General features: G+C 45.1%; 1 protein-coding gene across 6 annotated transcripts in view; it reads right to left on the minus strand.

Moving 5' to 3' along the window:
• Positions 1 to 20,559, minus strand: part of ATPSCKMT (ATP synthase c subunit lysine N-methyltransferase) — a 23,179-nt gene continuing 2,620 nt past the window's right edge. For 2 of the 6 annotated variants that reach the window (XM_027125313.1, XM_027125310.1), the window contains exons 2-7: positions 16,889 to 17,178; positions 15,210 to 15,347; positions 13,657 to 13,707; positions 6,862 to 7,015; positions 4,940 to 5,087; positions 2,246 to 2,993 (exon numbers count right to left, since the gene is read on the minus strand). In XM_027125313.1, coding sequence (XP_026981114.1) covers positions 2,933 to 2,993; positions 4,940 to 5,087; positions 6,862 to 7,015; positions 13,657 to 13,707; positions 15,210 to 15,347; positions 16,889 to 17,178 — 842 coding nt within the window. In that variant the 3' untranslated portion in view covers positions 2,246 to 2,932. Of the gene's footprint in view, positions 253 to 2,245; positions 2,994 to 4,939; positions 5,088 to 6,350; positions 6,383 to 6,861; positions 7,016 to 13,656; positions 13,708 to 15,209; positions 15,348 to 16,888; positions 17,179 to 20,559 lie in introns of those variants that run through there. The other 4 variants (XR_003436833.1, XM_027125314.1, XM_027125312.1 and 1 more) reach the window with 4 other exon arrangements.

The raw sequence follows: 20,559 nt of genomic DNA on the forward strand, positions 1-20,559 counted from the left end.
CATGTGGGATCTTCCCGGACCGTGGCATGAACCCACGTCCCCTGCATCGGCAGGCAGACTCCCAACCACTGCGCCACCAGGGAAGCCCAGGCATATGGTTTTTGTTGCTCATATTCCATTTGCATCAGTCCACTGGGTCACGAGTGCACCAATTCCAATACAACTGTAACACGTCCTTATTACAGCAACACTTCACTCCGAAGGGAGAAGGAGTCCTGCCCGAGAGGATCCTGGACGACTAAAGTTTTCTACCTGAGCGAAAAACTTTATTGTGTTATTTAGATGGAGATTTTCTTACATTTATACAAATACCCATCTTTTTCCATTTAAGTATATGACCTGCACCGTCTTTGGGGAAAAAGAGCTCCTCCTGTTTAATACCTGCTATGATGAGTAGTATTTTCATTCGTCCAAAATAACCTAGTTCCTAAATGGAGCTCTTCAAGGAAGAGGACACTCCTCTGATGAAGAGGCAGCTGAGACGTTCCAGGGACAGTGACAGGTCCTCCTGCCGCCCGGCGGGTGGGGGCAGGCACCTGGCAGGGGGTCCCACCCTCCATGTCCCCAGCACCATGGCCTGGCCCCTGCACGGAGCCCTTGACCCAGAGAGAAACCTGGCTCTCGTCTCTCACACCAAGTTCCTCTGGCCTCAACTTCATAACTTTAACTTCCACTAAGATTTTCCCAATTCTTCTGTTCTCCAGTTAAAATTCTCAACACCGAATCCCGTAGCTCAGCTCGCGTCTATCCGCCAGCCGCACCAGATGTCCAAACCTGGGCCGACAAACTGGAGAAGGGTCGGGGGCTTCTGGTCCTCAGAAGGCTGCTCCGGGGACAAGGTTATGGGTGAGGCAGTGTCAGAAGGGAATGAGGCACCGTTAGTGACCTATTTCCACCAGAGTCTTCAGAAACAGTCCCCTGGTTTAATCAGGACCCAGGGAACACAACTGTGTTCTCTCCAGCTGAGCCCTTGGTGGGGGGATTGTAGATTCCAACTTCCTTCTCTGGTCCTACACATTTCTCAGCTGGAGTCCTGATACGTTTCTCTTCACTCATCTGCACCCCAGTACTTCAACTACCTTGTTAGCAAATCACAGCCTCCTTGTGTTTGGGGATGCCGAGTTCTGCAGTTGTGTGACTCGCCTTCACCGCTGAAGGCTGCTGTGATGCCTCCCAGACCCCCGGAGGTTGGCGGCCCCGCTAAGATGGGAAAACTCATCATCATTTCAAGTCTTAGGACTCAGCCTGCTTGTGGAAGGATCCCTTCGGCAACATCCCCACCAAGTGGCTGTCCAGCCTCTGCTCCAGCATCTCCAGTGACAAGGGACTCACCAGGTCCAGAGGCAACACATTTTGACTTTAAATGACTTTATTAGGACTGTACTTCATCCTGAGGGTGAACGTCACGTCCCTCTGGCACCCACCCAATGACCCCAGTTCACACCCCAGAGCCACAGAACAGGTCGAATTGCAGGGAAGCAGCCAAGTGTAGTAAGACCCTGCGCCTCCGGGTCAGGTTGTAACTGAGCAAGTTAATGATGACACACCACCACCACCACCCCCTTGGTTAAAAAAGGAAAACTAAGTAAAGACGGTGCCACCTCCCTGAGGATGAGAACGGGACAGTTCCAGTGCATGGAAACCCAGGCACACAGCCGTGTTATCACTTTTCTTTCTGCTGATGCTTGGCAGCCCTTCAAAAGCTGAAAGATCTTTCCTCCGAACCGTCTCTCACCCAGGATAAACATCACAACCACTCTGTGCCTCTTAGGATGTCTTTTCAGGACCCTTTACCATCTAGAAGTCACTCTGCTTATCAATGCGGTTTCTTCTGCTCCCTTTTCTAATTCTAGTTTTTTACATCACCCATGTTAGTTTAGGGACAAACTGCCAAAAGCTTCCCCCGTGTGAGCCTGGAAGGGAGACCTGGGGAGGAGACCCCTCCCGGGGAGGCCTCCTTTGCGAGCATGGTCCAACCACACCCTCCAACGGCCCAGTAGAACTTCTGGAGCCTATTCAGTCCTGACCATCAGGTCAGCGGGATGGTTTGCTGCCCTTCACAGCCGGCACATGGGAGAGTCCTCTTGAAGCTTAGCTCCCTTTAACTTCCTTTCCTCATCAGAGCTAAGGGAATGCTGGCTAGGGCCCGGACAAGTCTGGGCAGTGCCAAGCGTGGCTCTCTTAAGTACCAGTTTGTCTTAGCCCGGGCTGCTCTAACTGGGGGGCTTAAACACCAAGCATTTACCTCTCACAGTTCTGGAGGCTGGGGAGTCCAAAGTCAAAGCGCTGGCTGATCCAGAGTCTGGTGGGGGCCTGCGTCCTCGTTCTTGGATGGCCCTTTTCTCGCTGTGTCCTCACGTGGTAGAAGGGGTGAGGGAGCTCTCTGGGGGTCTCTTTTATCAGGGCACTAACCCCGTTGATGAGGGCCCCACCCTCATGACCTAAAGCAAAGGCCCCACCTCCTGATACCATCACACTGTGGGGGGGTGGGGGGGTTAGGATTTCAACACAGGAATTTTGGGGGACTCAAACGTGCAGTCCATAACACAGCTCCTCTACTTGGCAACCCTACCTGTCAAGAAAGGCAGTCCAAGGTGATTTCTTCCTTTTTCTAATTCCTTTCCCATCCTGAGAAATCATCTCTCCCCCTACAGGACTCCCTGGGCGTAGGGATACAGCTGAAGCTCTGCTATTACTCATCCCTGCCTGTGTCCCCAAGGACAGGATGCTCTCCTCAGATGTCACTGTGAAGGCCACGTCCAAGTTCACAGCCCCCTTGACTTGGTAAAGAGTTCCCAAACACCACTCTGGGAGCAGGCTTCCCTGCTCCTGGGAGCTCGCCGTCTCTCTGGGACACTCCAGACATACCTTCCAACCTCGCTAGCAGGTGTTGCCTCCTCCAGGGCCCTCCAGACGGGGGGAGTGGGCTCATTCACACTGCCGGGCACCTCTCACCCCAATGCAGCCTCAACCCTCCTGTCTCCGTCAGGCTGCTGAGGGTGCAAATAACACAGCACCCACGTAAAAACAGCTTAAGAACAACATGGTTTTATCACTTCACCGCACAAGATGTCTTGAAGTCAGAGGCTCCAGGTCGGTTCAGCCACTCAGTGCGTCATCAAAGAAAGACCCAGAGTCTTTCCTTCTTTCTGCTCCTCCAGCCTCAGTATCTTGGGTTTCATCTTCATTTTTTCCCCAGTGGTTGCAAAATGGCTGCTAAAACTTCAGGTGTTACTGCCGCAAAACCTTTCCCGAAGTTGCTAGCGGATGGACCCTCCAACCTCACTGGAGGAAACTGGATTACTTGCCCACAGCCCATCCTGACGCCCAGGCGATGGGATCAGACAACAGGCAGGGCCCACATTCCCTGAACTCATCAACGCCTGACACCTGGATAACTGGTGCCTGTCACCAAGGAGAGGGGAGATGGCTGTTGGGCAGGAGGGAGCAGAGTCTGCACACCCCCTTGGCTGGTCTACTGGCACCCCCTGCTGCCTGGGTCAGCAAACTTTGCTGTCCAGACCAGGTGAGGAATACTCCACCATGGCCCACACGACTCCAACATCTTAATAAAGGGCTGATCACACTAGGGCCACAGTGGGCAACGAGCCACACCACACAGCCAAGGGATGTGCTTCTTGTCTGTCGAGACTTAAGTAGACTCCTGTCGTATGTTCTGCAATGGCTTCAAGGTCTTTTCTGGAATGTGCTCGGCCAGGGCTAAGCTAGGAAATACACATACTAGCACAAGCTTAGGAGACTCCTGGACTTGAGGACACTGAATTCTTCACAGCAGGTCTTTAATAATTTTGGCCATCAGGGAAAGTACTTTGGCAGTGGGGTAGTATCCAGTTGCGTGGTTTAAATATCAGGAATCTTACATTTTTTTTATTCTGGCTATCACCTGTCCTGGTGTATGCCATCTCCCAGCAACGGTGAACAATGTATGTGGAAGAGTCTCATTTCCTACACCTTCTAAACTTGGTTTCATGTGCAGTTGGTGGAGCTAAGCATTTCGAGAAGTCTGAATGCCAGAGTTGGCTGAGGGTCTGATGAGGTGCCCACCTGGCACACCTGGGGAACACAAGCATTGCAAACCTGGGGCCATGCTTCCAGAGAAAGATGCATTCAGATGGAAATGTGCTCAAGTCTTTGAGCACCTGAGTGTTAATGGAACCTCCAGGTCTGTTCACAAAGGCTCCTGTTATGCTACATGACCCCTAAGCTGTATTTCTACTGTTTTATTTAACTTTAAATTTTATCAGGTTAGCACTTGCCTCTGATTTCAATCTGTATAGACATTTTTTGAATCCCATTTTTGACATCAAATATAGCAGCTCTCATTCCCTGCCTCGTGTTGTTTGCAAATTTGATCAGTATCCTTAACCTAGGAACTAAAAGTCAATTAAAGACCCTGCAGATGCCATGAATCACAGAACTTCTATGAAACGGTCCGTTTTTCTCTAAGGTTGCAGGACCAAGCATCATCTAATTCTCAGGAAGTTAAAGGAGGAACCCCCAAAACAGCCAAGTCATACATGACTCTGCAGATAGCCTGATGCCTCTACAAGTCCAGCAGGAATATGTCTAGGAAATTATGGAATACCTCCAAGGTTCCACAAAACCCGGCCTCTGCCCACCCCACCCTCCTGGCAGGGAGCTATGAGAGGTCCCTCTCCAGATGCACCCAGCCAAGTTACAGGTCTGGCTGGAATGGAAGGTGACAGCAAGGGGAAGACACCAAAACTACACACAGCGAGAAAGAATTTGTTCTTCGTAAGGAAATCAGGGACTATTGGGAAACGGATGGATGGTGACAGCTAAAAACCTGACAAATGTCCCCAACATCCCAGCCCCTCACCCCAGACACACAGTTTCTCTCTACACCACCCACTGTTTACCTCTTCCAGAGAATTCACACACAGTGACATTCACTCACCTGTTTGTTTGTCTCTCTTCTAGAACACGAATCCCATAAGATTCAGGAACTTGCATGTCATTAACCATTGAATTGGAAAAGCTTATTATACAGCAGACACTCAATAACCATTTGCTGAATGAATGAATGAGTCCACAGTGGCTTCTCACTAAAATGAAGATTATCAAATTGATCATATTTTTATCAGTTTAGTTAAAGATGCAAACCATCTCACTTTATATCAAATCTCTCTTAAAATGCTTTGGTATTTAGATTTCAGGTATATAATTGGGAGTTTATTTTCCATGATACACAAGGATTATTCAACCCCCATTCAATATTAATTTTTCAGATATGTGAAGCTTGTCTACTCACATTCAGAGGTTTTCCTTAACTTGTCTTTATCTAAATCAGTCAAGTCTCTTCTCATAAATGAGAAATATTAAATAAATGGCTGCTTTCATAAAATAAAGAAGTGACTAGCAGAAATAATCTGCAACTTCTGTGAACAAGCTTTTCTTTAGTGTCTAAAATAATAAATGCCACTTACAGGCCACGGACTTTGTGCCATGAGTTTTACAGATCGGTCCCCAGCCCCCTATTCAGTGTATCATTATCCCAATGACAGGGCTGCTCAGGAAACCAAGGGAAAGCCTCTTGTCCAAGGTCCCTGCTAATGAGGAAGCAGGATCTGAACCCAGGTCTGGCTTACACCAAAGCTCAGGATTGTTTATTTTACTATTAAATCCATACCAACTACTCCACTATACCTTGTGTCTTCTCTGAATACCAGAGTTCATCATATCTGAGATTCTGTCTATGGTGGGTGACATACAACTACATCATGAAGTACAGCACTGCCAATTACAGTGATAAGACACCATCAACTGGAAGGTACATCACAATTTCAGACATGTTAAAATGTGTATTTATAGACACACATTTACACACACATGCACAGCTTAGATTCAACAAAATACAGTAATCCACTAACTTTGGAAAAAAATATTCCTAATAAGTGTTATAAAATATAAATACTGGGCTTCTCTGGTGGAGCAGTGGGTAAGAATCTGCCTGCCAATGCAGGGGACACGGGTTCGATCCCTGGTCCGGGAAGATCCCACATGCCGCGGGGCAACTAAGCCCATGCGCCACAACTACTGAGCCCGTGTTCTAGAGCCCACAAGCCGCAACTACTAAGCTTGCCTGCTGCAACTACTGAAGCCCGCACGCCTACAGCCCATGCTCCACAACAAGGAAAGCCACCGCAATGAGAAGCCCACGCATCACAACGAAGAGTAGCCCCCGCTCACCACAACTAGAGAAAAGCCTGTGTGCAGCAACGAAGACCCAACACAGCCAAAAATAAATAAATAACTTAATTAATTAAATTTTTAAAAAAAGTTTTAAAACTATATATATATATAAATACCTCTCTAAATCCTTCAGAAAATTAATTTTGACCTAGTGCAGAAAAAAAAGAGATAAATCTCAAGTGTGAATAAAGTTACAGGAAATTGCAAACATTTACAAATGCATCCCCTCCTTTTAAATTGTTTCTTCTCATCTGTGGCATTAAAGCATGTTCTTTATAATGTGAAGAGCTGCTGACATCTCTCCCACCCATCAACATGACCATAGCTCATCCATATTTTCACACACCCGAGTGCATGAAAAGCAGTAAGCACATTTGTTTTGAACACACCATGAAAGGAGCTTTAAATCTACCTGCTGTTCTCAACTTCTGTTTATTTTCTCCAAAAGTTAAGGAAAGCAATCATAATTTCTCATTCCATAACAAGGAAAAATATCCTCTTTGCTGAAGACACAGCCTTAAGTCTCTATAAAATCAAAGACCCCCAACACTTCAGAAAATTCTCTGGATAAAGTTTATATTTGAATGACCAACTGGAAATGCACGGATCTTCAGGGCCTTTTCTTACTTCTCCTGAAAGAACTGGCATCGTAGGCCCACACGGTGTCTATCCCCTCCCCTGTGACCTGGGCCGGGGTCCAGTGTGGGAAGGGGAACCGGCAAGCAATGACTCTAGCCTCGTCCTCAAGTTCAAGCTCAAGCTTCTTCTCCAACTGCAGCATCTGTGGAGAACGACAGCCATCATTTCAGTGAGCGGATAGTCGGAGGAAATGATTTCTCAATGTCCTTTTGTATCTGCATCCCTGAAAAAAGCCTGTGCAAAATTACTGATTGTAAAAATACCACTCCTGGGCATAAATACATCATCAAATAATCCATTAAAATACAGAAGTCACATGAACAACAGTTATAAGAATATTCTAGCATCAATTATAAAATTTGCCATTTATAGCAGATGTGTATCACAGAGTTCACTTTCCTGACTAAAATCATGATGTGGCAGTAATTAATGTGAGAAGCAGCCTTAAATTATTTACCTACCTAAACATTTCAATCTACCTGTCTCAATTATTTATCTTTTTCCACATTTTTAACATGTCTGAAATCAGGATACATCGTACAATTGACATTGTCTTAGAACTATAATTGGCAACATTTTTTTTTCTTTCCCAATAGCAATGGTACATCTTAAAATCAACAGCACCTAAAATCAACAAAAAATGGTATAATTAGACCATGAAAAAATATACACATTCTACCAACTTGAAATATGATGAAATATTTCATAGTTTTTTTTTGTTTTTGGGGGGTTTTTCTTTGCAGTACGCAGGCCTCTCACTGTTGTGGCTTCTCCCGTTGTGGAGCACAGGCTCCGGACGTGCAGGCTCAGCAGCCATGGCTCATGGGCCCAGCCGCTCCGCGGCATGTGGGATCTTCCCGGACCGGGGCACGAACCTGTGTCCCCTTCATCAGCAGGCGGACTCTCAACCACTGTGCCACCAGGGAAGCCCGCTATTTCATAGTTTTTAAAAATGCATCCATAATACACTGATAATTAATTTCTTGATAGTCAACATAACTTATAAAAAATAAAATCCTCTTATCACTTTTGCATAATTTTATTACTATCTGTGAAGGAGGAGTTTTACTGCTTGCTAAGAGTACTGACATTGTAATTACGTCAGCAAATTAACAGCTGCTTAAAATTTTATCTTCAGGTCCTAAAATTATATTACCACCTTCACCTCCTAAAAACATCTTTTCTACTTTATTCCTTTGTTATTTTGGAATAATTTCAATTTATAGAAAAGTTGCAAGAATAGAGCAAAGAACTCCTGTATTCCTTTACCCAGGTTCACCAATTTTTAATAGTTTGTCTTATTGCTCTCTTCCCCTCTCTCTGAACATTTTTTCTAAACCACTTGAGAACAGGTCGCATACAACATGGCCCTTTACTCCTTGATACTTCGGTGTTTTCTAAGAAAGAGACCCAGCACAATTATCAAATTCAGGAAATTTAACATTGTATTCCAGTAATAATAATTCCAATAGCATCCCAATTTTGTCAAATGTCCCAGTAATGTCCTTCACATTGTCCCACAGCCGGGCTCCCACACTGCATGGAGCTGTAATGGTTCCTCAGCCTCCTTTAGTCTCTCACAACAATAACCTCCTTTAAGAACACAGGCCAGGGCTTCCCTGGTGGCGCAGTGGTTGAGAGTCTGCCTGCCCATGCAGGGGACACGGGTTCGTGCCCCGGTCCAGGAAGATCCCACATGCCACGGAGCGGCTAGGCCCGTGAGCCATGGCCGCTGAACCTGCGCGTCCGGAGCCTGTGCTCCGCGACGGGAGAGGCCACAACAGTGAGAGGCCCGCATACCGCAAAAAAAAAAAAAAAAAGAAAGAACACAGGCCAGTTATTTACCGGGCGTCCCTCTGACACGGGCTCATGATGACTCGGTGCGCGCGTCCTTGGCAACGCCCCACAAGCGGGGCTGTGGACTTTGCAGGGCTCCACGGTCCCGAGTCCATGGGGTCCTCCTGCTTTGAGGGTGACGTACCACTCAGTCAAGGAGCTTTCTGGTGTCTCCAGTTTGGTTACTACTGCTCCTTTGCAATGGGTAAGCAATTGCGGGGAGACGCCTTGAGAAGATGCAAATGTCCTATTACTCATCCAGCTGCCCCACTCAATGCAGCATTCCTGATGATTCTGCCTGAGTCAAGTTTTACTGTAAGGACTGAAAGTGGCAATTTGCTAATTCCATCCTTCCTCCCAGATAGAGAGTCAAAACGTCGAGGAATAGCTTTCCCTTCTGTCTCTCCATCACTGTAAGTGTGAATTCCTAGATTCTCACTTCGTTTGATGGGTTACAACCCACCATCGTCCTTGTTTACTCTAGCACACAAATTGTCCCAGCTTGGCCACTGGGAACTCCCTCAAGCTGGCTTCTCTCTCCTGTCGATGTGCCCCATCAAACATTCTGAGCACCTCCTGCTATTTGGGCTCAACAAAATGTTCCAGGCTTTTGTGTATTCCCTTCCTCAGCCCCGGAATCAGCCATTTCTCAAACATTCCCGGTTCCTCTGAGTGAGAAACGATATTTAGAAACCAAGATCTGAGCAAAACCTACTCCCTTTAAAAGTAACCAATTAAATCAAGATGAACAAATCAATAGGGCTTCTAGGAAGATTTTATTCCTCACCTATATATCTTTAAAGAAAGGTTTGGAAAAATTCCTCTAACCTGACCTATGGCTGCAGTGAGCCAGAATTCTGATTCTTCATTAGAATCAATACCAAGATACCAAAGAATAAATTCCATTAAGGATGGAATATTTCCATTCTTTTAACAGCTAGTAAAAGATTGCTTTTTTAAAAAATAAAAAAAAGGAAAAGTTTTCTTCCTTGAAGGAAAAAATTAAATAAGCAAAGAATAGGACAATATGTGTTTTTCCAAAATATCAGATGTTTCTTATGGTAATTTTGTTCACAGAAACGACAATTATAAATTTATTCACATTACCATTCTTCTTTTCTTTTTTACAGATCTTTTATTTCCAAATGACTGTCATATGCTAAGTCAAGATAAACGTACAAACGAAAGGCACTATTTCAATCATAAGAAATTAACTGACTAAATTACACATAAATATGCAACAAACCTGGGTCTTGATATCATACACAAAGAGAAGCCATGATGTGCCACGTCCGCCTAATGAAATTCAAAATTATTCATACAATTACACGTTTCAAAGTGACACGAACTCATCGTATTCTAATTACATCTTCAAAGCTTTAAACACAAGTTGAAACCAGCTCAAAGGCGTAAGACACATTAGAGAAGTGCACCTGCAGCTCCAAGCCACTTGGTCACGCCTCCCTGGAACAGGCTTCTCTTGGCTTCTGGAGTAACCCACATACACACCTGCTCTCCCCCTCCCCCTCCCCTCCCCTCCTCCTCCCTCTCCCCTCCTCCCCTCCCCCTCCCCCTCCCCTCGAGTCCTTTGCTGGGGGTCAAGGCTCAGGCCTTACACGGCTCCGGCCCCTCCCCAGGTGACCTCAGCCACTCCTTGGCTTCAACTCCTGGCACTAATGTCCCACGAGCCCTCCCTCCCATGCCCCAGACTCCTGGCATCCACCGCCACCCACCTGACATATCCACACGCGTCCCAGACTGCACAGGCCACGTGGAATTCCTGGTCTCCCCTCCCGTCCCTGCACACTCTGCCTGCACCTTTCCGGGCTCAGCAAACTCCAGCAGCTCAGGCCAAACACCTCGGGCCGCCCTGGGCTCCTTCCTCCCTCGTGCCCCCAACTGGATCTGCCTGCTCACCCTGTTGGTTCTCTCCTCACAACGCATCCAGAATTGGACCACCTCTCACCAGCTGCTCCATCGATGGCCCAGATGCCTGCCAGAGCTCAGACCCCGTCCCCTGGCTCCTCCCCATCTGCTCCCCATGGCAGCCTGTGTCCTTCCCGCCCAAGCCCTGTCTCTTCTCGGACCCCACCTCTCCCCTGCTCCCCTCCTCCTGCCCACCTCCCTGCTGCTCCTGGAACCTGCTCCTGAATGAATGAATGAATGATAAATGATTCGGTCATGAATCATGTTTCTTGATCAGAACATGATGATAGTATTTTCATTCATCAAGTCATAACAGGATTCATAACTAAAATTAAAGGAGTCATCCTCTGAAGTTACGAAACTTAATAGCCCACTGGAAGAGTGTACTTAATGCGTGTATTTATACGATATTCATCCGTTCGTTTGACACACGTTTCCTGGGCCATCACGGGGCCGGGTGCTGCTGAGCTGGAGGTCTGGCAGCGAGGACGACAGGTCCGCCCTGCTCCTGAGCTCACAGTGCGCGGTGCCCATGGCCGACAGCACCAAAGCCATCGCACAAGGAAACGTGCAGCCATGTGTCCTCAGAGAGAGGAAAGGGCTCTGGAAGTCGGGGGTGTTGGGGCTTGTCTCACAGGGCGATCAGGAATGGCTCCTCGAAGGAAAAGACATCCGACCTGCGAGTGCTGAGCAGACGCTCCCTAACCAGGCCCAGAGCTGGGGGCACTGAAGTCAGAGAGAAGGACACACACCACCCCACACAGTACAGTTTAAGGGCCAAGAGAAGGATGGAGCTGGTGTGCAGAGGGCTGGCGGAAGCAGGACCACTCGGGCCATGTGGAGGGCCGGGCCTTACCCTCACTGCTTTCAGGTAGCAAGAAGTCACAGAAGGGTTTTCAACAAGGACACAACCGATCTGTCCCACATTCCAAAAAGACACTCTTGGGGCATGAGCTTGTGTTAAGTGCGGCTGTTTACCATCCTAGCACTGGCCTGCCAGGTCCACTGGCACCCTTACTCCTGCTACGCCGGACACACACCCAGGATCAAAGGTCAGGGCCACTCTCATCTGAGCTACCACTGCACAGAGCTGCTAGGAAGCACCAGCCCGGTACCAGGGGCAGAGTGAGGATGGGTAACACCAGGGTCCGCACCTCTGGAGCTCCCTAAGCATCCTCCGGCTTCTCGCAGCCTCTGTGTGCTTCAGTTGCCATTGGAAACCTTTCCTGCCATGCTGGCTTTGTCCAGCCACCGAGCCACTGCCAGGAAACTGGCCAGGGAAATGCATTCTATTAACAGAAAATGGCATGATGGGGCCCAGACGGGTTGAAGAACTTTCCAGCGCTCACACGACCCGCAGAGGGCCGACCCGGCCCCGTGAGTCCCCTGGGAGCACTCCCCTCCGCTCACTGCCTCCACGTAGGCAAAGCTTGACAAGGGGGAAAGCAGGGCCCTCCACCCGGAAACCAGGGCCCCCAGACCCACAGAAGCCATCTGGGCCCTGCACCCCGATCGATCCCCCTGCATGGAAGACTCCAAGTTGGCTGAATCCCTCTTAACCCAGGGAACGTGGGTGCTTCGTGTATTTCACCTGCTCCCTTTTTCTGGGAACAGTGAAATGCCGCAAGTTCCTTATTTAAGATTTCTCTGTGTACAGAAGAACGGACAATAATCGTAACAGTATTCTTCAAAATTACACACTCTTATTTCCCTTGAGTGAACAGTTCCCAAAACTGACTACAGAAGTGGTTAGAAGCACAAGGAACTAGAGCCCAGCAAAGGCCGCTGCTGCCCCCCACTGGGACACAGCTGCTGCGGCCACCACGGGGCCTCTCTAGACAGCGAGGAATAAACAGCAACTTTCTATTTTTAGAAAGTACAGATTTCAAATTAAAGTTATTTGCCCCAAAATGCTAATTATTCCAAAAGAATGCCTAAACTTCACAATAAGTAGGAAATAACCATCAAATTCCATAGCAATTCTACGATCCTAAATAGTTTTTTTTCTTTTCTTTTAATAACCAGGGATCATGCCTTTCTACCTCTTTTCATTTCTATAACAGAAGTGTAGATGCGGAGGTTTCATCTTAATTTTAGGCTTGCTAAGAATTACGAACATATAAGCTTCTGTCACTTTCAAGAATATCTAACAAAAGCACTTCTAAATAGACTTTTTAAAGAAAATGGCATCGCACTGAAAGTCCTAACAGTAAGACAAAACTTCTCCAGCGTTGAGACATCTTAAACAAAAAGTAAGGTATGAATAAGAAGGCAGAACAACAAAAAAAGTAAATTTCTTTTTTTTTTTAATTAAAAATCATATCAGTCATACAGTGGCATTTCAGCAAACATCCAATTTTACCAAGATTATTATGGCTACAATTATATACTTTGAAAAGTGAAGGGCGATTTCTTACTATGGTCTGTAAACCAACAATTACAATGAAAGCATCCCATTCTGGTCACCTTTCCAAAGGCTAAATTTAGGATCATTTTCAGTCTGATGCGGCAGCATTTTCACTTGTGAAAGTACAGAGTCAGAGTTCAATACAAATCAGTCAACTGAGGTCAGCTGAAACTAGTCAACGCTCATGCACCCTGAAAATCATCTCACTGCAAAATCCAAGGAATGATCAGCTCCAAGGGAACATTCCCTTAACTTTCCCAAGTGATTTCAGCAGAATATAAGTGAGTGAACGTGAAAATATCCACCCATATTAGACACCAGGAGCTCATAAAGCAGTTTTCAGACTGGAATTTTTAGGGCTTAGGTAGATCATTGAGACCTTTATCTGAAGCAAAAGTTTTAAACTACAAGACTGGATCTTTTATGATTAATCTTCTAGGGCCCTGAAGTACTTTGTTAAACCAATGATCTAAAATCCGATGTTCCCTCAGAATCTTGGGAGGCTGTCATTTTGCACATGGGGGAGCAGGCCTGAGATAGGTGGTCTGTTCGGGCTGGAAGCCCCCTCATAACCTAGAACCAAACACGCAGGGGGCAGGAGAGTGCATACTCACCATCTGGGGCACGCCAAAGACAACAACATTTGAGTACTGCGAAAAAGTGACCTAAAGGGGAGGGAAAAAACAATTCACAGATTAATTTTTGAAAGCCATACATTAGCTTAAGTTTTATTTCAAAATGAGTATCAATTTCCCATTTCACCCAACAGTGGGTTTTCGCAAAGAGTGGTCCTTTTTAAGATTTCCCACATTCACACTTTCGCCCGTGTTAGTTCATCTGTTACAGTTTTCCAAAAGTTTCCCGTAAGTTATCTCATCTCATCTTCACAGCCACTCCATGCAGGGCCGCCCGGGGTCAACTGTCAGAAAGGCAGTGACTCATCCAGGGACCACTGGTGCTCATCAAGGTAGCCCGGGCCGTCTGCACCCCTGGCCCACTTTCTACTCCACTCTCTACCAAACGAGCTTAGCAAGAGCTCAAGGGATTTCAGAACCACCTGTTTTTCCTGTTGAGCCATCCTTAGAATTCTAGCCCCCCTCCTCTTCTCTAAAATACTAAGTAAAAGATGCAATGAAATGGTCTTTAGTTGGAAAACTGGGGGAAAAAGTGCTTCGCCAGTCAAAATTCTTAGTGCCCAATAAAAGTTTTATTTACTCTATGGAGAGATCATTTACGTATATACAGAATAAAACTCGAGTGAATTTTTATAAGCTACTGATGACAATATTACAATGGGAAATTGTTATTTAAGAAAAAGCATTTTATGGAGCATTCCTAAAGCAAAATTACAGGGCACTTTTTAGAGAACAAGTAAACTTAGAAATATCTTGTGCTTTATGAAGACATGAAGGAACCATGACAGCATGGTTGGTGGATCCCTTCTTTTCTCCTGCACCATCTCTGTCTCTCTCTAGGTATGTATACACATACACACACACACACACACACATACACACACTCACACACACATATAAACACTCACACACATAAACCACATATACACACTCACACATATACAAACACACATGTACACACACATAAATACACACAGACACACACATACACAAACTCACACATATACAGTCTCACACACATACATACACACACATATACACACACATACACAAACACACATATACATAAACAGTCTCACATATACACACAAACACACATTCACACACACATACATACACATATACACACAAATAAACACACTCACACACATACACACATACAAACACACACACACACACCTACTATTTACCAAGAATGACATTAACAAGTTAATGCCTATATTACGATGCATAAGACTTCCAAAAGAGATCAAAATCTTATCACTGCATAATAAATAGAAATGAGAACTTTTTAAATTGAGTAAATAAAATGTTAGTATTCACATGACCTATAAGTTATAAACCTGAAGTTTCTACTCTAAAGTAGCATTGATTTGTAAAATGTATCAATTTAAAAGCTGTTCACATTTCATTATGCTGAAATATACACTTATATTTCTTCTTTTAATACATCTTCAGTTCTCAGTCATACTAATCATGAATTATAAAGTTTGGGGGTGGAGTTTCCTAGCACCATCCTCTGCCTTACTTACCTTCCACAAGTCTGAGATGTAAAATTTGGCCGATGCCTGCACCCCTTCCCGCCGAGCGCAGTATCTGGAGTACCAGACGAGCCAGGGGTTTAATTCATAACCCACAGCTGTGAATCCTTCCTTTGCAGCTGCTATTACCTGTGGGGAGAGGCCATGTTCAAAATAAGAAAAACATCAACTCACATAGTCAAATGATATGAAAACTTCCTATTTATGGTCTATAATCATAAAACATCCAATCAAAAGGTGTTTGTTCAAGACACCATTTAAAGGTGGGGCTCTGAAGTTACAATAGCTTTGTGGACAACGTAATGCCCGTCCATTTCAACTCAGTTTTCTTATTTTTCTGTCGAAGATTTCACCTTGAGCATCAGAACAGGCTTGCTTTGGACAGCTGCCTAATTCATTCTGGACTGGCCCACCCCAGGAAGGGCTGACGAAAAGTTTCTGAAAACCTGCCTTCTCCTTCCATCACTGACGGAACAGCAGCAGGCGAACTGAGCGAGCCTGGAGACTGTTTTGTGAACTAGCTGTAACATGCAATGAGAACAACCGGTCAGTGAGGAACCTGCAATTAATTACACATTTCCTTGGCATTTAAAGATGGTTCGCTCAAAATCGACAACAGGTAAAAGCAAAATGGAACGAGTCGGGATAAAGTCAAGTGCCGAATGTCCCCGGCCTCCAAAGGTGAGAGGGACGGTGGGCTGGGCTGCGGTCTCTGCTCACCCTGTTTTGCCACCACTGTTCAAGGGAGCAGCCCTGAAGGAACTGTCCCATCTACGGCAATTTCCCAAGTAACTACGGTGTCGCCCCTTTGCCATTTTCTTAGAAACCAGAAAGAGACCATCCAGAGATGTAAAGCGTTCATATCTGGATTTTAAAATGTCCTCCTAGTTAATATATAATCCCCGGATTTCTTCAAAACAAGTCACTCTTGCTGATTATTCCAGGTCACTACCATGAAACTGCAGGGTCCACGTCTGCAGGGGCAGTGAAAGGTGCTGTACCCTGCTGGTTTCCACACTAAATGTTTCCAGAACACGAGCCTATGCTTCTGCTATCCTCACTTTCTGCTCATCATCCGGGGGGAGGCCTAAAGATGGTGCCACCTTGCCCAACGAGGGACACCGTTGGCCAGTCAGTGGCTTTAAGTCTTTATTTATAGGTTCCCAGCTGGGGTCACAATGAGCTGAAGTCACTGAAAGTCTGATTTTTGGATAAGTGGGGCTCAACACATTGGCTCTTCCTTATTTAACTCAATATTACCACACAGGAATTATGATACTTGTATAAATACAGGTAAATGTAGAAGCATTTATGATGCAAAAAATGTAAAACAAACTACATGACTTAACATGTTTCTTCTGGTTATGTCACCTCTACTGCCTAAGTTTTTTAATGGACAACTTCATAATTACAAATTAGTTGTTCCTTTTTACCTGGCAGATCTACAGTGCACTTTCGCCTTTAAGAAAAATTAAATCTGAGAAACATAAATTCCAAAATCCCGCTGGAGGGCTTAGAAGTTCAGCCAAACAAACACAAAATTAAATGACTTTAATTAGGCTGTCAATTTAGCAAGTCTTTGCATAAGCCTTACAAGAAATGTGAAACAGAAATTTTAAACCTTAAAACCTAAAACAACATAAACCTTAAAACATCTTTGCATAACTCACGATACGTCCGTCGCCACTACCGACGTCTACCAGGGGTCCTCTCCTGCATCGCAACATTTTCACAACATTTTCAATCTGCTTTGCAGTTGCAGGTACAAAAGGCAAACAGATTCTTCGGAAGGCTGGTGTTATAAACGGTGTGGCCACAGCATACACGACCACCAGCGTCCCCCCAACAATGCCAGTAAGTAAGAACCCCCAATTGCTTTTCTTCAAACTGTTGCCCTCAAGACTTGTAGATGGAACACATCCTGACTGCCTTTCTTCTTTAAGTGTTTCTGGGGGTGTCCCTGGATTGAGAGCAAGCAGAAAAGATTTATGTAGCACCAAATCAGAAATCCAAGGTAGTGGGTTTTTTTTTTACAATTCTTATTGACAAATAAACTCATGGTTTTTAAAGGATAATTTTGCTCAATACAATTTAAATTACAAATGTAGAATTCCACAATGAGTTCTAGAGTCCAGCAACTAAAGTGTTTTACAGAAAAGTATTCAATACTCATGGAAGACTAAAACCTTTTCTTTCCAACATATTGATTTTTTTTCTAGGCATCTTCCTTAGAAAACAATGTGTTCCAATCTATTTGGTATTTTATGAATCAGTATCCGTTAATTCAAATATTAACTATGTACTCCATATTTTTATGGTTCAGAACAAAGCCCCAAAGAAATAAGCATGAAAATGTCTGATTATTACCCTATTTCAAATAGGATGAAAGTATTCTACATCAAAATTGGTCAGGCATCAATTATCCAGTTGTACAAATTCAATTCTGAAGTACAGAGGAGACAAAACTCAGGTTTTACTAAATATGGTAATAAGGAGATTTTTAAAGCAGATCCACAAAGAACAAAAAATAAAATAAGCATTTCAATGTTATCACAAGTACAGAATATAGCAAACTCTAGTCACTGATTACAGAGGAAACAAATGGTAACTTACATAACCTCCTCTTGAGTTTATCCTTTAGAACAGTACTCCTAATAGGATCTCAAGTTTTTAAAGTTGAAATTGACTTGAAATTAATTTCTAAATGGATTAATGATGAGCACAGCACAAGAGCGAAGGGCACGGCTGCAGAAGCTGCCAAGGTCAGGACCCTGGCTCCGCCCCTCACTAAGAGCTGTGACCCTTCACCTCTCCGAACCTCAGTCTCCTCTGTAAGGTGAGGATCATGGGATACTTGTGAGGATGAAACAAGGGGATACAGGAAGAGCACTCAGAACAGCGCGCAGCACCTGAACCCCACAGGGAACAAGCCCATCGCTGCCCTGAACCAGCTCTCGATCTCACTGAGGCGCTAAGACCAAAACCACAGGAATCTGCAGGAAAAAGGAGAGTGAGAGGAGGGGCGACAACAGAGTCTTATCCATCGAAGGCAGTAGTGTTCATAGTTTTGGCGTTAGTAAGCCATACAAAAGGCCCACTGGGTTAGTCTCCTGCTGCTGCTGTAAGAAATAACCACAAAGTTGGTGGGTTAAAACAACACGCATAGCTGATGCGGATGATTATAATTTTTGTGACTTTCTGTTTGAATTTAAAAAAAAAAATCCCACAAGGACTGAGAGGCAACAAATATATAAATCAATTTTCACTGCAAAGTGAAGGAGCTGTTACAGTGGAGGATTCCTGGAATGAATGTCAATATTATGACACAGTGTGAGTGTGTTTCGTGTTTGGTAATTGCAATCATTGTTGCTTTTGTCGTGGTCATCCATTTACAATGCTTGGTGTCAGTCTATTTATCTCCTGTAAAAATAAAATACAGTGTGTGTGTGTGTGTGTGTGTGTGTGAAAAAATAAATAAAAACATGCATTTATTAACGTACAGTGCTGGAGGTCAGATGTCTGAAATAGGCTGGCTGTGCTGTGTTCCTTCTGGAAGCTCTAGGGTAGGATGGGCCACCCGCATTCCTCGGCCACCGGTCCCACATCGCTCAACCTCTGCATCCATCGCGACACCTCCTCTGACCGCCCTGCCCCCCTTTCCTTTATAGGAAAGGGATCCTCCCCTTGTGAGCACACTGGCCCACCCAGACAAGCCAGGATAATTCCCCCACATCAAGGTCCTTAACTTAACCACATCTGCCAAGTTGCTCCCCAGGTAGCGGCCTCGCAGGGTCCGGGGATTCAAACATGGACCTATTTCCGCCTACCATACCCATGAGATGTGGTCATCTGTCACAGCTGTGGTGAGGTCCAAATGTGAACACAGGACACACCAGAAGCTGGCCCACGGCTGTGAGTCACTGCTTGGGGGGATGGGGGGAGGAGCTGACCCACCTCAGCATCTTTGTTGCAGCTTTGTTGTTGCTGCCCGAGGTGCCCTGAAGTGAGTTTTACAACTAGTGTCACGGAGGAAAACCAGTTCAGACACAACAACAAAAGTCTATTGCTGATGCAGGCGATGGAAGTAAAGTAAAAGTAAAGTTTAGGAAAGTGATTGTGTTTGATAGAAAGCAAGAGTGTTAAATACATTCTCATTTATACTTTTCAGCATTGAATGGAGGAACTCACATGCTAATAGAAGTGCATGTGATTTTTTTTTTTTTAAGTCAAGGCACATGTGTCCTGCCTTGTGTAAAATCCTCCTGCAGGCATTCCAACTGTAGAGGACAGTGGTTAGGAAGATTCCAGCCACACAACTCTGGAGTCTCAGAACTGAACAGGTTGTCTGGCACTAGTTGTTGCTAAGGCTCAGTTTCCTTGCCTGTAACATTCTAAAATAATACTATCCTTACAGAGTTATTGGGTCAGTTAAATAAACAATGCATATAAAGCCCTTAGCACAGCCCGAGAGAGAAAGTGATGACTACTGGCCACTATTATTATTACTCTCAATACTATCACGGGGGGCTCAATAATTTTTAACAGCTTTATTGAGATGTAATTCATATATCATACAATTTGCCCATCTGATGTGTACAATTCAAAGGTTCTTAGTAGATTCAGATATGTGTAACCATCACCATAGTTAAATTCAGAACTTCTTCATTACTTCCAGAAGGAACCCCTTATGCTTTTAGCCATCACCCCCCATCCTCCCCCCTGCCCCTCTGGCCCTAAGCAGCCACAAATCTGCCTTCTGTCTCTAAAGAAAGCAGACTTGCATGAGTGAAATCATACAGTATGTGGTTTCTGTGAGTGACTTTTCACCTAGCATAATGTTCTCAAGATTCATCCATGTTGTACTATGTATCAGCATTTTATTCCTTCTTATGGCCAAATATTTAATATCCCACTGTATAGATAGCCCACATTTTGTTTATCCACTTGTCTGTTGATGGACTGTTTCTCTAGTCAGCATAAGCCAATAGGGAGTTGATTAGACCAACACAAGTCAGATGACCCAAATGGTTTCACCTGTGTACACATGGGCCCTTCAACTTAATCAGCAAAAGATGTGATGAACTCCTGGTCTTCAGGGCCCCCATTAGCCTGAGTGAGTGATGGGGGCCCAGTGGAGACAGTTACAAGGCAGGTTGTGACAGATGCTCTAACGTGTACCAAACGCCATGGGAATACGACAGGAGGTGGAGGAAAGACTGATCCCAATGATGGAACCGGGAAGGTGTCGGCAGAAACAGAATCTGAGCAGGGCGTGAGGGTACAGGTTTCCCCCACTGTCCAAAAGCAGAGTGTTTCCATGAAATCTTTCGTAAGCCAAACG

Source organism: Aethalodelphis obliquidens, unplaced genomic scaffold, assembly GCF_003676395.1.
Source record: "Aethalodelphis obliquidens isolate GAN/ISIS:26980383/991018 unplaced genomic scaffold, ASM367639v1 scaffold29, whole genome shotgun sequence".
Classification (NCBI taxonomy): Eukaryota; Metazoa; Chordata; class Mammalia; order Artiodactyla; family Delphinidae; genus Aethalodelphis; species Aethalodelphis obliquidens.